This window comes from Danio rerio, chromosome 7, assembly GCF_052040795.2.
Source record: "Danio rerio strain M-AB ecotype USA chromosome 7, GRCz13ab, whole genome shotgun sequence".
Lineage (NCBI taxonomy): Eukaryota > Metazoa > Chordata > Actinopteri > Cypriniformes > Danionidae > Danio > Danio rerio.
This window is the reverse complement of record NC_141027.1, coordinates 62998036-63013649: the sequence shown is the minus strand read 5'-3', so window position 1 is coordinate 63013649 and position 15614 is coordinate 62998036. Positions and strand designations below refer to the sequence as shown.

Sequence of the window (15614 nt, the reverse complement as noted above, 5' to 3'; positions counted from 1 at the left end):
CTAACAACAGTAAAGCATTCTTATATGAGCAATACACAGTTAAGACATAAGTAAAGAAGCAGACAAAGTAGTTTTACATGTTTTTATTAAACTTGCATAAAAGTGTAAAAACTGGGCAAAAAACAAATCAGTTTAGTATTGCTACAATATACTTTTTTTCCTTTAAAAGGTATGACCTCGAGCACAAATTCTAACATTTCCAAAATCTGTATTATTATTTTTTTTAAAAGTCAAGTTAATTATTTTAATCTGCACGTCCCATTGGACACAACAGAGAAATCAACAGTACTACAAGGTCCACACAACAGATGATTAAATTTTGTTAATAAATGTTAATGCATCTAAAATTGCTCCAAATATAGTCAACTTCCTTTCCTAGAAAAAAAAGAATCACTGAAAGTACAATAACCTTTTATTTATTCTAGAAAATTCAACTTGTGTAGGTCTTTTCTATTTCCTTTCCCCCTTGTGTATTTATCTAACATGATTTTATTTATTTGGTTGTCAGAACGAATGTAACCTAAGGCAGCATCTGAAAGTATAAACATGACTGTCATGTAAAATGAAATGCAGATGGGCAGGTAAAAAAAATAGGGAAAAAGTAAAATAAATGTTTTTATTAATAATAATAAAATAAAACAAGTGGACATCTGTCATTCTACCTGACTTCATATCACTCCCAAGCGAATGACAGGATGAGTTTCAGTGAATGATTCATATACTGTAGATGTGTTAGTATGTGATAGAAATCGCTATCCTAAAACTCCTGCTAGAAATGTTGGATTGGTGAATTTCAAGAGCACCGAGTGAGACTATTAGCCCTCTTATTATAGTATTTGATTGGCTGAGACAAAAAGAGCAGATGGCATCCTTGGAAAGATGATTTAGGAGAGTCACGTGAGAGGATTAATTTTTTTACATACGATTGCCAGTGACTGTGACGTACTGCAGCATGTCTAGCCTGCTATCATCCAGTCCCTCCCTATCTCTGAAAGAGTCAGCATGCACATCTGTAAATGTTTGTGTGTGTGAGGCCCAAGAGCCGCAGCTGTGGTTGTGGTAGTGTACGTGGTAATTTCTCCTGATCCCTGAGGGTGGTGATGCCCATGGATTTGTGTGTGTGTGTGTGTGTGTATAAGACAGGGGGAAATTAAAGTATCAAAGCCTCACTGTTCCCTCCCCTGTTAATATCACAAATCTGAAGTAACTCCCTTGCTTCAAACAGCTTTGATTGCTTTATTTATTGTTTTTTTTTCCTTTTAATTAAAATGTTCTTTAATGTTCCTGAACACTTATTTAAAGAAAAAAAAATAATAATCCACAAGGCCGCTTCTGTCTGATCTCCTCTGAAGTCATTTTAAACCAAGGAACGTCACAGTTTCACAACTGATTTAGTCCATGTGTTCATTGAGACAGTGCAGGGAGCTCTGAAACCATATTTAAAAGGTACAATTCTAAGAAAACTAATTCATAAAAATAACATTATAATATGCATAAAGACTAATATGCACAATAATGTGTAACAACAAGAAAAAAATACATTCCAAAACATTTCAAAATTCGTTCCTCCTTTACAAAAAAAAAGCCAAACAGAATAAAATAATACAAATAAAACAACAAAATTATAAAAAAATAAGCCCTGCTTATAAGGATCTGATTGAATCTCCAGTAACTTTGCCTCCACCTCCTCCCCAACAGATGCAATGGAGCCAAGGGACAGGATGAGCACCTGCTCAGGGGTGAAAAGAAACGCCCCTTAAATTGCAAAAGGAGAAGCGGGATACGCTGAGGAAAGGTGGAGGCGGCTGGAGCTTCATTTCTTCTGAGGAGTACTGAGCTTCTGCATGCCACGGATCCTGTCCAACAATTCAGCTACAAACTCCTACAGAAAATACATTTAGCAGACATCGGTCAGCTGACAAGTCCTAAGAGAAGTCCTAAAACTCTGCCTACCACAATCTGTTTGATTGTTTATTTATAATTAGCGCTGGGCAAGATTAATCACGATCAGTCACTTCCAAAATAAAATTAGTTTTGACATAATACATGTGTGTATTACATATATTTATTATATATGTGTGATATAGAAACATACAGTTGAAGTCAGAAATATATGCCCCCCTTTTATTTTTTAAATTTTTAAAAATATTTCCAAAATAATGTTGAACAGAGCAAAGACATTTTCACAGTATGTCTGATTTTTTTTTTCCTTCTGGAGAAAGTCTTATTTATTTTATTTCAGAATAGAATAAAAAAAAACATTTTAAGGTCAAAATTATTAGCCCCTTTAAGCAATTTTTTTTTGATAGTCTATAGAACAAACCATCATTATACAACCCGCCAAGTTAACATAACTAACATGTCACATTAAGCTATATAGAAGTGTCTTAAAAAATATCTAGTCAAATATTATTTACTGTCATCATGACAAAGATAAAATAAATTAGGTTTTAGAAATGAGTTATTAAAATTATGTTTAGAAGTGTGTTGAAGAAATCTCTCCGTTAAACAGAAATTTGGCAAAAAAATAAACAGGGCTAATAAATCAGGGGATCATAAAACAATACTCTACAAAACTATTTTATTAAATATAGATATTTTGATTTATGTATCATTTGTATCATATATATACATAGTACATACAGTATATTTTTTATATCTAAATATCAATAATTTTATACATGTATTCAAAGTCTATACAGGAATCAGAAAGCAAAATTAATAACATTTTAAGACCTTTTATAAGACTCTTTAGGTTTAGGTTGGACTCTTTACTCTTCTTAGCCTTTTTGGTTTCAATAGGTAACATTAGCGACATTTTAACCTACAGTACATTTACTAAATAATGATTGAAACCAATCCTTAACTAAAATATTTTTCATATAGTGAATAAAAATGCAAATCCAGCAAGTGGTCCCCTTAGAACAGCAGAAAATGATGCCATTGCCTTGGTTACTGCAGTAAATAAAGCAGTGTGATGTCAAATCTAGCAGGATTTTATAATTTTATAAACTACGTATCGTCCCACTATTCACAGATCAAATGCCTGCATGCAACTGTACATTGTATAATCAAGAATTATACAATATTTAATACCTTGCAACTCTAAGCAAACTCAATGCTTTTTAAGGGTCTTACATTTCTTCTAAATTAATTTATCAACTTTTAATACACTATAAAACCCCGCAGATACCCTGGCATATATACAAAATAAATATAGTAGTCAGTTACAGTAATGGGTGTTGTCCAATAGTTTTCTGTCCTAACTTTTTTGATCAAATGTTGACTACTGTATACAGAGTATACACTTATATACAGTAGAAGTCAGAATTATTAACCCCCCTGCCCCCCAATTACTGTAACTTTCTAATAACTGATTTATTTTATCTTTGCCATGATGAGAGTAAATAATATTTGACTAGATATTTTTCAAGACACTTCTATACAGCTTAAAGTGACATTTAAAGGCTTAACCAGGTTAATTAGGGTAACTAGGCAGGTTAGGGTAATTAGGCAAATTATTGTATAACAGTAGTTTGTTCTGTAAACTATCAAAAAAAAAGCTTAAAGGGGCTTATAATATTGACCTAAAAATGTTTTTTAAAAAGTTAAAAACTGCTTTTATTCTAGCCAAAATAAAACAATAAGACTTTCGCCAGAATAAAAAATATTATCAGACATACCATGAAAATGTCCTTGCTCTGATTAAACATCATTTGGGAAATATTTTAAAAAGAAAAAAATTCAAAAGGAGGGTAATATTTCTGACTTCAACTGTAAATTATTAAAACATTTTTGCCCAGAAATATTTATAATGTAAGGACAATTAATGGTTTCATGTTAACGTCTGTGTAATTTAATCCCGTTTTCATTGTATGCATCGATACAGTATGTTTCAATCAATTCCACTGATTAATTCTAGGTATTGAGATGTAAAATGTCTCAAAAGTGTGCATATTTTTTTGCCTACTGTTGAATATGAGCTGATTATACTCACTTCAGTAGGTTTATAACAGTCTACCAACAGTTCCTGTTGAAAAACAGAAGCACAAAATGGTCAGATAAAAAAAAGAAAAAGTAGAAGAAAATGTTTAAAAAATCATTGAGAGTGTCATTCTTGAGAAGGATACCTTGACTCTTGCAGCACGATCTACATCATTCTCCATATCCAAGAGTTCATCTACATCAATCTCCAGCTCTGGAATGGCCTCCTCCTGTAATACACAAATATAAGCATCATGAAGCACATGGACTATCCTTATGGATGAAGATTATGTCTATTAGGATACCGCCTAGAAGTAACAGCTAATTGGAAATTGCACAACTATACTAAGAATCCCCTACAGCTCTCGCATTTTCCCCAAAGGGTCAAGAAATCTAGTGAGGAAAGAGTAGCTAGGCAGAGAGAAACATAGTGACGCTGGTTGCATAGATGACTCTAGAATGTCTGCGAAAGTGACTTGGGATCAGTCTTTAAAAGCAGTTTTACACAAATAGCACCCAGGGTTAATGAAGGTCAGTGTAATGCTTCTTCACCACTAGAGGTATCTCTTGTGTCACTCAAACAGTTAATTTCAGGTTTAAAGGAAATCATTTTAAACAGGCATTACTTAGGATTTAGATGAATTGGCATTAGGCATGGGCCGGTATTAGATTGTGACGGTATGATATAAATATCATGGTTTCACGGTTTTGTGATTACTACTCTAAAATATATACTTTTTAAAAAGAATATTTTTAAATTTGTTCTTTTTACAAATTTTTTGTAAAATATGCCATTTGAACACAATATATATTTATTTTGAGAAACATTTACAATAATTTGGAACAATAGCTTTTGTTGTGGAGGGTCATTTTCTGCTGGAAATACTGTTGTCCTAAAAAACTAAATAAAATATAGCAAACAACGCATTTAAAAAAACTACATATTCCGTAGGAACGATATAAAAGAAAATTCCGGCAATGTTAAAACCTTAACTTTTCCAAACCACAGTAAACCTTAAAATCGTCCCATGCCTAATTGGCATATATTATTCTGATATGCTAAATAACAATCAACATTACTTCTAATCAAAACTGCTGCTTTTTTGTGTAAACTAAAGCATTTTTTCAGGATTCATTCATTAGTAGAAAGTTTAAAAGAACATTTATTCGTTCATTTATTTTCTTTTCGGCTTAGTCCTTTTATTAATCCGAATCGCCACAACGGAATGAACCGCCAACTTATCCAGCGTATGTTTTACGCAGCGAATGCCCCTCCAGCTGCAACCCATCTCTGGGAAACATCCATACACATTGACTCACTACGGACAATTTTAGCCAACTCAATTCACCTGTACCGCATGTCTTTGGACTGTGGGGGAAACCGGAGCACCCGCAGGAAACCCACGCGAACGCAGGGAGAACATGCAAACTCCACACATAAACGCCAACAGATCATCTGAGGCTCAAACCAGCAACCTTCTTGCTGTGAGACACTAGCACTACCTACTACACAACTGCGTTGCCCTAAAAGAACATTTATTTGAAACATAATTTTTTGTCACACTTTTGATCCATTTAATGCATGCTTGAATCAACGTGTTCATTTATTTAATAAAATAAAAAAAAAAATCTTACTATAAAGTCCACACTTCTGTAATAAGCCATGCTGAACTCGTGAAGTATCAAGGAACAAGGCCACTTTTTCCTTCCTTTTTTAAAAATTTATTTGTTTATATATTTTTTTTTACAATTATTATTATTATTATTACTATTATTTTATTATTATTGTAATCTATTATTATTCTTTTATCTCTTTATATGTCCTAAGGTTGTTGTTTTTTTTTTTTTTTTTTTTTCTGTACATGTACTTACAACCATTTTGATAGCTAGAGATGGATGGTCTTATGCAAAAAAAAAAAAAAAAAAACTGTTACACTTTTGTACTCCATGCAAGGTTGTATTCTCTAATAAAAATAAGTTTAAAAAAAAAAGTCCAGACTTCTGATCATTTGCCATTCTTTGGAACCTGATTTAATAGTATAATTTAATAATAAATGTAAAATAATATTTATTATCACAAAAAGAAGAAGAATATTTTGATGATGATCAAAAAAAGATTAAAGTGTATAAAATATTTTCCCCAAATTTCCAAATTTTCCAACATTATCATCTTGTCTTTAACTTTCCACATCTAGGCAAGTTCTAGCAGCACATCTCATCATGAGTAACAGAACATCAGAACAGAAAAAGTCATACGTTGAACACAGAGCAGCAGCAAAACATTTCTGAAATGGGATTCTGCACAGATTCCAATAAGCCTGTTTGTTTAGAGAAACACTGCTGTGTTTGGATATTTTTATCAGTCCAGTTCACATATTTGGCCTTGGGCTGCTGGCAAGGCTCTGGCCATGAAACAGATCTGTCCGCAGTTCTTTCTCAATGTTAGTGAGCATGGCGTCAGACTCTTTGTCTTACAACCAACTTCTCTAATGATGTAGTTTTAATTCAAATCAAAACCCTGATTCACATTCAAACCCTCACCATTCCCCTGGCTGAGTTTTAATCGTATTTTGAAGAAAGTGGAGGCTCCAACCTTCAATTATACGCTTCTGTATTTTTTCTCCTCTTGTTCCTTCAGTCTGCCAATTTGGTTTCTTTCTATAAAGTTGTCTCTTTCAATAAAGACTAGTTAATATGTCTCTCTCTCCACAAAGCTATAAATGGTCTTCACAAAGCTCGCACACCCCCTTTCTCTCTCTAATGTTCTTTCTTTCCCTATTCTGCAAACATTTGCTCCCTCAGAGGCTTTTCCAAAACAAACTTCATCTTCCTTTTCCAGATACACACACACACACACACACACACACACACACACACACACACACACACACACACACACACACACACACACACACACAAGTGCCTTATGAACAAGCATAAGCTCATTGTGGTTCTGGTGAAGTGACTCATACGCCATATTAAAATATCGTCTGTCTACAGAAACAAGCACTGAAGCCAAAAAAACGCTAAAACTGCCCATTGCTTCACAATGGAAAAATCAAAAGGCACATGCTGGAACAGGTCTATTTCTAAAGGGCTTTTATTTTTCTTTAATTCAAACGTTTTCTTGTTCTCTATGCCACTATAAGTACTTCATCTTTTCACCACTCTCTTCCTCCCCCTCGGTTTGAGCTGCCCAGACCAGCTGTCATTGCACCTGCCTGACTACCCTTTGCCCAAATCTCTCTCTCTCTCTCTCTCTCTCTCTCTCTCTCTCTCTCTCTCTCTCTCTCTCTCTCTCTCTCTCTCTTTCTCTCTGTCACACAAACACAAGCATACCAACTCCAGTTCATTCAGCCACACTGATACTGCCATGGCAATGGCACATGTGAACAGAAGCACATGTAATTACTCTAGTAAATGAAGATATCTTCAATTTGTGTCTATGAGTAGCGCACGCATAACTAAAGGGTGCATGATTACACGGAAGTGAACGAGCTGTAAAAGCCACTTGAGTTGGCAGTTAGGGAGTGGAATGTGAGTGAGTTTGTGTGTGTGCGCGCATATGTGTGTGTGTGGACACTGAGACAAAGAATGCACGGCACAACATGTGGGCACCATGTGCTACTAGTCACTCACAGAGACTAGGAAAAAGATCAAAAGAGCAACACAAAGCTGAGTAAAGACGAGCTGTGTGAAAACTCAATATAACCATATAAAAAATAAAAAAAAAATCACAAAATAACTTTAAATGCACAAACAGGCAGTGGTCATCAACTGCTGTTTTTCATTTTATTTAAGCAACTTCCAGGACAATTATGAGAAACACAGCCCCCCTGAGGGAGGAAAAAAAAAAGAGTTAAGCTCCACTCCAGATCTGTGTTGTTTTATCACTAGTAACGACTTTTCTAAATGTTAAGATTCTGATAAAAAGTACTTACGGATGAGGAACAGCAGAAGCAATAATAACACAGCCAACAATGGACATGTGAAATTATAATGGTAAGTTGAAGTGACACAGAAACAGAGCAGAAGTTAAAAGGCAGAACAGTAAGAAAAAAGTGAACAGAGAGATTTATAGATGATTTATTTACAGGAAAGACCTTTGATTGTGGTTAAGCTAAAAGTTTGTAAAAGAGGTGTTTCTATTACTTTTTTTGTCACTTGTTAATGAATGTGGTACAATTATTAGTCAAACAACAAGCTGAATAAATTACCAATGATATAACATGTTATATATAATATACAGTGTGCTCCTAAAAAGCTGCCCTGTTTTGTTTATTATCTCATTTAAATGATAAATATGATAATATATTAATTTATTCCTTTTCTTTTTAGCTTAATCCCTTTATTTATCAGGAGTCACCACAGTGTAATGAACCACCAACTTATCCAGCATATGTTTTACACAGCGAATGCCCTTCCAGCCACAACCCAACACTGGGAAACACCCATACACACTTTTTCACACACATACACTACGGTTAATTTAGTTTATTCAATTCACCTATAATAATAATTTCTTACATTTATAAAGCTTTTCTAGACACTCAAAGCACTTTACACGTCAGGGCCGGAGTGGGACTCTTTTTCAGCCCTGGAGTTTCAAGCCTTAGACCGGCCCACCTCAGTTCACCACTGACTATCTTAAAATAAGTTAATTTCCAATTCAGTTTCTAATGACACTATCACGTCTTTTTTTGAGAAAACAGCTGTTTTAGAACTTCAAATGTTCAACAACCTTTACAGTATTATATGTCTTAACAATAAAAATGAAAAAAAAAAAATCTTCATAGACGAGGACCGAACCCTGGTTGGCCACATATTCACCTAACGTGCTAACCACTGTACCACAGAAGCTGTACATTAAATATTGACTTATCTAGATATATCATCATTAACCTGCAGGCTGCATACTGCTCACTAGGCTACGATAAAATAGATAACAAGAGCAGAGCTGCGGTAAAATAATAAATAAGAAGGCTGTGGTCAAGTAAATAAATCAATTATATTTAAAAAAGTGTGACTGCTGAGAGCAACATATTCTGGAGCTAGGGACACCGGCCCTCGCGGCCAAAAAAACGGACCGGCCCACCGGGAATTCTCCCGGTCCTCCCGATTAGCCAATCCGGGCCTGTTACACGTAAGGGGGACTCTCCTCATCCACCACCAGTGTGCAGCATCCACCTGGATGATGTGACAGCAGCTATATTGCACCAGACCGCACACCACACACCAGCTCATATGGCGCATGTCTTTGGACTGTGGGGGAAACAGAAGAACCAGAAGAACAGAGAAAACCTATGTCAACACTAGGAGAATAAGTATTGCAAACTCTACACAGAAATGTCAACTGACCGAGCCAATGCTCGAACCAGCAACCTTCTTGCTGTGAGGCGATCATGCTACCCACTGTGCCACTGTGATGATAACTTCATTCATGTAAAATCACATTTGATTGATGTGTGATTGATTCATAACAACATTTTAATATGAATCATTTTTTATTGATTCATATTAACAGCACAGATTATGTTGCTGTCATCTAATTTAATTATTTCTGGCAGTTTGGATTCAGACAGTTTTCACTGTATAACATTGTTTTTCTCAACTGCTTCTTGCTGTATATAAGCTCCGTGCAGTTTGTTACTGTACATGTTGTTGTTCACAGTAATGCGAACTAGTACCAATCATTGATTGCTATATAGACTAGCGTTTATCAGGAGGAAAAGCTCGGACCAGACGTGTGCTTTTGGACAGTTTGTTGATCGACAAATGCACTGGAATCTCAGTAAATACTTGCTTGATAGACATAGGAAAAATATCCACATAAAGCTAGAAATATGCACATTTAAATTACTAAACTACACACAAAAACAAAAGTGTTTTGCTTTGTTGTCTGTATGAAACAAACACAAGATACAGTCTGCCCTGTCAAATGCACGTCACATGACAACAACTACTCAAACCCCCACAAACTGGTAAACAAAGAGTCGCTGTCATTTCTGGAGGAGATTCAAGACCAAGTTGTAAATTACTTTAAAAGAGCAGCGCATGACAAAGCATTATCCAAAAGATGATAATGTGTAATACTGCCATAAATGAGTTTGGTGTCGTGATCTTATTCCTGATAAGTGTGCATGCGCATTAACTCGGGCAACCTGAAAATATGCAGATTTTGTTTGATTTGGACGTTTAGAAACAAAATGTATTGGGCAGATGCTGTTTAATTTAATTGGTGATTCCAAATATGTAATGTAATTGTTAGCTTGGCAAACAGTTTGAGAGAATTTGATGTTTTCCCATTCTGACAGAATGCTCAAGAGGCGTTTCAAAGTGGCTGCTGAGTAAAATCACTTGCCTTTGGTAGGGACTTTAGTAATATTTGGTATACTCAACAACTCTATCCTGTGTATGCAGTTTGCACTATATTACTGTAGATGTACAATGCATTCTGGGAAATAATTGGTTATATAAATACAGTGTTGCAAACTGAGGACAAAAAACACACACTCACTTTACGAAGTAAAATTGCTATTATATGCAATTCATGTGCATTAGATTGTATCTGTAAGATTTATTTCTATAAATTGCCAGCATGTCTTCTCTGTTGCCCAGGCTAATTTGTTTTTAAAACAAATAACTAATTATTAACTAATTATTGTTTTATTTTTATTAATGCTATTATGTAATGTTTAAAACAATTATACAAAAAGTTTGTGTCCAGTTAATGATTTAGTTGTTCTTTTTTATTTTACAGCACCGGCAAATTAAAATTGTATTTCATTTGTATATTCTGCAAGTTACAGATTAGAGCTATTCATTAAATGTTTACTATGAAACAAATTTAAGTAAACATAACTGTAATGTACAGAATATTTGTTAATGCAATGTTGTGGTTCAGTGTGGTAAAAAACAGTAAACTACTGTAATTGTACAGTATGCTAAATACTGAAGTAATTAGTTTTACAGCAATTGTTTTTTCGTTTCTTTTATTCCTATTTATATAAAGCACTTTGAGATTTGTAACTGTTGCCAGTAAGGTATTTTCAATTTCACAAAACAATTTTCACAGTAATGTTTAATATCTCAGTTTGCACACAAAATGAAGTTTAATCTGGCACAGTCAATGCTTTAAAATACATTCTGATAATGAACTTTTACTTTGATCAAGAATTGCAATGTCGCATGCACACGATAGACATGATAATCAAAACCAAACTGATGTTTTGATTTTTGGGTCAAACGCTCTGGAAAGTGGGCAGAGAGTTCAGAGCAGCAACTTACTTTTGGAAATCAGCATATTAGACTGATTTATGAAGGCTCGTTTGAAACGTAACATATTTCACATATTACAGTAATCTTTTAATAACCTTTTATATACGATAAATGCAGCAGAATAATTTCCTAATAACTAAATAATTAAATACATAAATGAAACAAATAAATAAAATCCTCAATTACAAACTTTAAAAATGTACAGATGAACAAACTTTTGACTATTGGCCGGGATTTTGATCCAATTTTTCCCTTTTTATGAGGACTTAAAATTTGTCTGATAATCAATTTTTTTCTAAAATGAATATAGACAGAATTCATAATTATACGTAACAATCTAAGTGTTCATATTCACACGAACACACAAACATATAGATACATACATACTTACAAACATACATACACACACACACACACACACACACACAACACACAGTGCTCAGCATATATGGACCAATTACCAAACTACATCACACATGACGTCACAAGGGTCCCCGGTTGCAAAAAAAGACAGGTTGCAATAGTAAAGATTTTGTGTTTTGCGGTAGGATGCCGAATTCAAAAGTCCAAAAATAGAAAACTTAACTTTTACCATACATCACACTGCTTTATTGCCAACTCCAGACGTCTTTGGCTAAAAGGGAGCTGAATAAAGTGACGACCTATTTAGAAATACTCGACTCTACAGTTCTCATGTTATATCAGGTAAGTTCATGCTACAGGGTATGTTGAATCATACTCATTACTCGTTTTTGATTGCAGAAATGATTTCAGCAAAAACTGTAACATATGGGTCATTTAACTGCCGACAATGAATGCTAAGAATAAAACGTGAAAGTGTAATGTTAAGTTATTAAGGTAAAGTTGGTTTTATATTTACACATTCATTCAGAGACAACTTGTGACACACTCCATATATTGTTTTCCACAGCACTTTGAATATTCATTCTGAAATAACCTGCAAGTGTGACTTGAAAACAACATTAACACTGTTTATTTGAATGTAAACAATGTTGTACTTTGATAGTCATTGGCTGCTAATATGATTTCGCTATTAAGAGTTTGCAAATAATATTTTTCTGAAATTATATTATTAGGAGAAAGTCAGAATGTGCAAATATAAAACCAACTTTACCTAAAACTATGTATAAGTTCACATACCCTGCGGTACAGGTGAAGTTCACTGTCAGAATGCAGTAGTTTTGAGTGTTGGTGGTTAATTACCCAGGCCTTGTATAACGTTAACTCTGTCTTCTTTTATTGTCTTTGGCTAAGCAGAACCTCGATTTTTAACACTACATAGTTTTGAATCTTGTAGACTTTAACTTCTCTCTTGTAAAATCACTTGGAGTTTTAATGAGATAGTATATTTGGGGCTGGATGCTTGGTCATTTATTTCATCTTATCCAATATCCATTGGGAGGGTGGTATCACAAATGACCTGTCAGATGAACGCCACTCACTTTAACGTAAATTTTGCCAGATCACTGTAAATGCTAGCGCTCCTGTTTTTTTTTTTTTGTTTTTTTTTTTCTGCCACCTCCCTGTGCGCACATTCTGAATGTTTACAAACATGGTAATAGAAAAATAGAAAAATATAGTTGAAAATTTAGTTTATTTTTGCAATATTTTGCATACATTTTATTGTTTTATCTTTCAATTTCTAAATATGTTTGATGACTGAAAAATAATTTTATTAGATATATCTGTTTAAAGATTGTTTAATAAATCTGTTTTGTTTAAATGCACTGTGCTTATTAGTAGATGACGAGCTGTAATAATATGCTGAAAGCATTATGTAAATAATATGTATAATGTGTGATCAATATATCTTATTTATAAGACAACAACAAACTCTGTACGGCATCAGATGTCATTCCCTAGCTGTAAATGCTAGCGCTCCCGTTTTTTTTTTTGGTTTCTGCCACCTCCCTGTGCGCACATTCTGAATGTTTACAAACATGGTAATAGAAAAATAGAAAAATATAGTTGAAAATTTAGTTTATTTTTGCAATATTTTGCATACATTTTATTGTATTATCTTTCAATTTCTAAATATGTTTGATGACTGAAAAAATATTTTATTAGATATATCTGTTTAAAGATTGTTTAATAAATCTGTTTTGTTTAAATGCACCAAAATACATTGCCTATATTCATTGCGAAATGGACATAAATATCATTTTTTTTAAATGGCCTCTACTCAATTATGCTGAGCACTGTACATACATACACTCACACATACACACATACAGACAGACAGACAGACACACACACACATACACACACACACACACACACACTCACACACACACACACACACACAGAAATACATACATGCATACATACATACATACATACATACATAAATACATACATACATACATACATACATACATACATACATACATACATACATAAAAGCACAGCAAATTTGTCAGCATGCAAGTATCTACCCTGGATATATATAGATTACTGCATGTGATTAAAAAGGTTTGCTTACATGACATTTTTATGTGCACATGTGTGAATGAACAACACTACAGGTTTCTTGCAGTCATGGTAAATCTGATGTGGCATTATGGGAGCAGGAGAGTCTCCGATTCAGCAGTGGTTTGACCTACATTTACACAGCTGTCTTCATCACTGAGGACGAGGATGGAAGCAATATTGGCTCCCTAGTGGATCTCTAGAAGTGCCAGACACAACTTGAACTTAGGCCAAGAGGCTTTCAGTTCCTATTTGACGTTCGCCAATACAGTAAAAAAAATAAAAACATATATATTATAACAGTGTAGTTAAATGGCTGTTATTCGAGATCGAGTAGTATTTTTGCTAAATTGCTGTTTAAAGTAAATAATTTATTCATTCATTGTAGCATCACTAAATGTACACTCACCGGCCATTTTATTAGGTACACCTGTCCAACTGCTTGTTAACGCAATTTTCTAATTAGCCAATCACATGGCAGCAACTCAATGCATTTACACATGTAGACATGGTCATGACGATCTGCTGCAGTTCAAAGTGAGCATCAGAATGGGGAAGAAAGGGGATTTAAGTGACTTTGAATGTGGCATGGTTGTTGGTGCCAGACGGGCTAGTCTGAGTATTTCAGAAACTGCTGATCTACTGGGATTTTCATGCACAACCATCTCTAGGGTTTACAGAGAATGGTCAGAGAAAGAGAAAATATCTAGTGAGCGGCAGTTCTGTGGGCACAAATGCCTTGTTGATGCCAGAGGTCAGAGGAGAATTGCCAGAATGGTTCCAGCTGATTGAAAGGCAACAATAACTCAAATAACCATTTGTTACAACCAAGGTCTCCAGAAGAGCATCTCTGAAAGCACAACACGTGCTACAGCAACAGAAGACTATACCGAGTGCCACTCCTGTCAGCTAAGGACAGGAAACTACAATTTACACAGGCTCACTAAAATTAGACAATAGAAGATTGAAGAAACGTTGCCTGGTCTGATGAGTCTCGATTTCTGCTGCAACATTCGGATGGTAGGGTCAGAATTTGGTGTCAACAACATGAAAGCATGAATCCATCATTATTATGATGGATATTTTCTTGGCACACTTTGGGCCCATTAGTACCAATTTAGCATCGTGTCAACAACAAAGCCCTAAGTGGTGCTGACCATGTCCATCCCCCTATGACCACAGTTTACCCATCTTCTGATGGCTACTTCCAGCAGGAAAGCATGCCATGTAATAAAGCACAAATTATCTTTCTTGAACATGACAATGAGTTCTCTGTACTCAAATGGCCTCAACAGTCACCAGATCTCAATCCAGTCAAGTACCTTTGGGATGTGGTGGAACGGGAGACTCGCATCATGGATGTGCAGCTGACAAATCTGCAGCAACTGCGTGATGATGTTTGATGTTAATATGGATCAAAATCTCTGAGGAATATTTCCAGTACTTTGTTGAATCTATGCCACAAAGGATGAAGGCAGTTCTGAAGGCAAAAGGGCCTCCAACTCGGTACTAGTAAAGTGTACCTAATAAAGTGGCCGGTGAGTGTGTGTTATTTATTTATTCCATGACTGAATTAATTAAATCATTATCAATTGAAATAGATTTAAAAAAAATCAACGCTTTTTAATCACAGTGAGGCTGGCTCACACCAAGAACAATAACTACATTAGTGCTGATGCTAATAAATAATGCTCTGTTTATTAAAAGTAATGTCAACTGCCACTTTAATCCTTGGTGGATTCAGGCTATCAATGCATTTATAATAAGAAAGTATTAAAACGTTAAGCTAGATTGTTATTATTAAACTTTAAGTAAATTCATAACATGAAATACTGCAGGGCTACGGTCAAAAGTACTTTGGG

General features: G+C 34.6%; 1 protein-coding gene across 1 annotated transcript in view; it reads right to left on the bottom strand.

The window, feature by feature from the left end:
• Positions 1-68: 68 nt before the first annotated feature.
• Positions 69-15614, bottom strand: part of ppp1r14bb (protein phosphatase 1, regulatory (inhibitor) subunit 14Bb) — a 38715-nt gene continuing 23169 nt past the window's right edge. The window contains 3 exon segments of the mRNA NM_001002692.2: positions 69-1882; positions 3998-4030; positions 4131-4214. Of these exon segments, the coding sequence (NP_001002692.1) occupies positions 1814-1882; positions 3998-4030; positions 4131-4214 (186 nt within the window). The 3' untranslated portion in view covers positions 69-1813.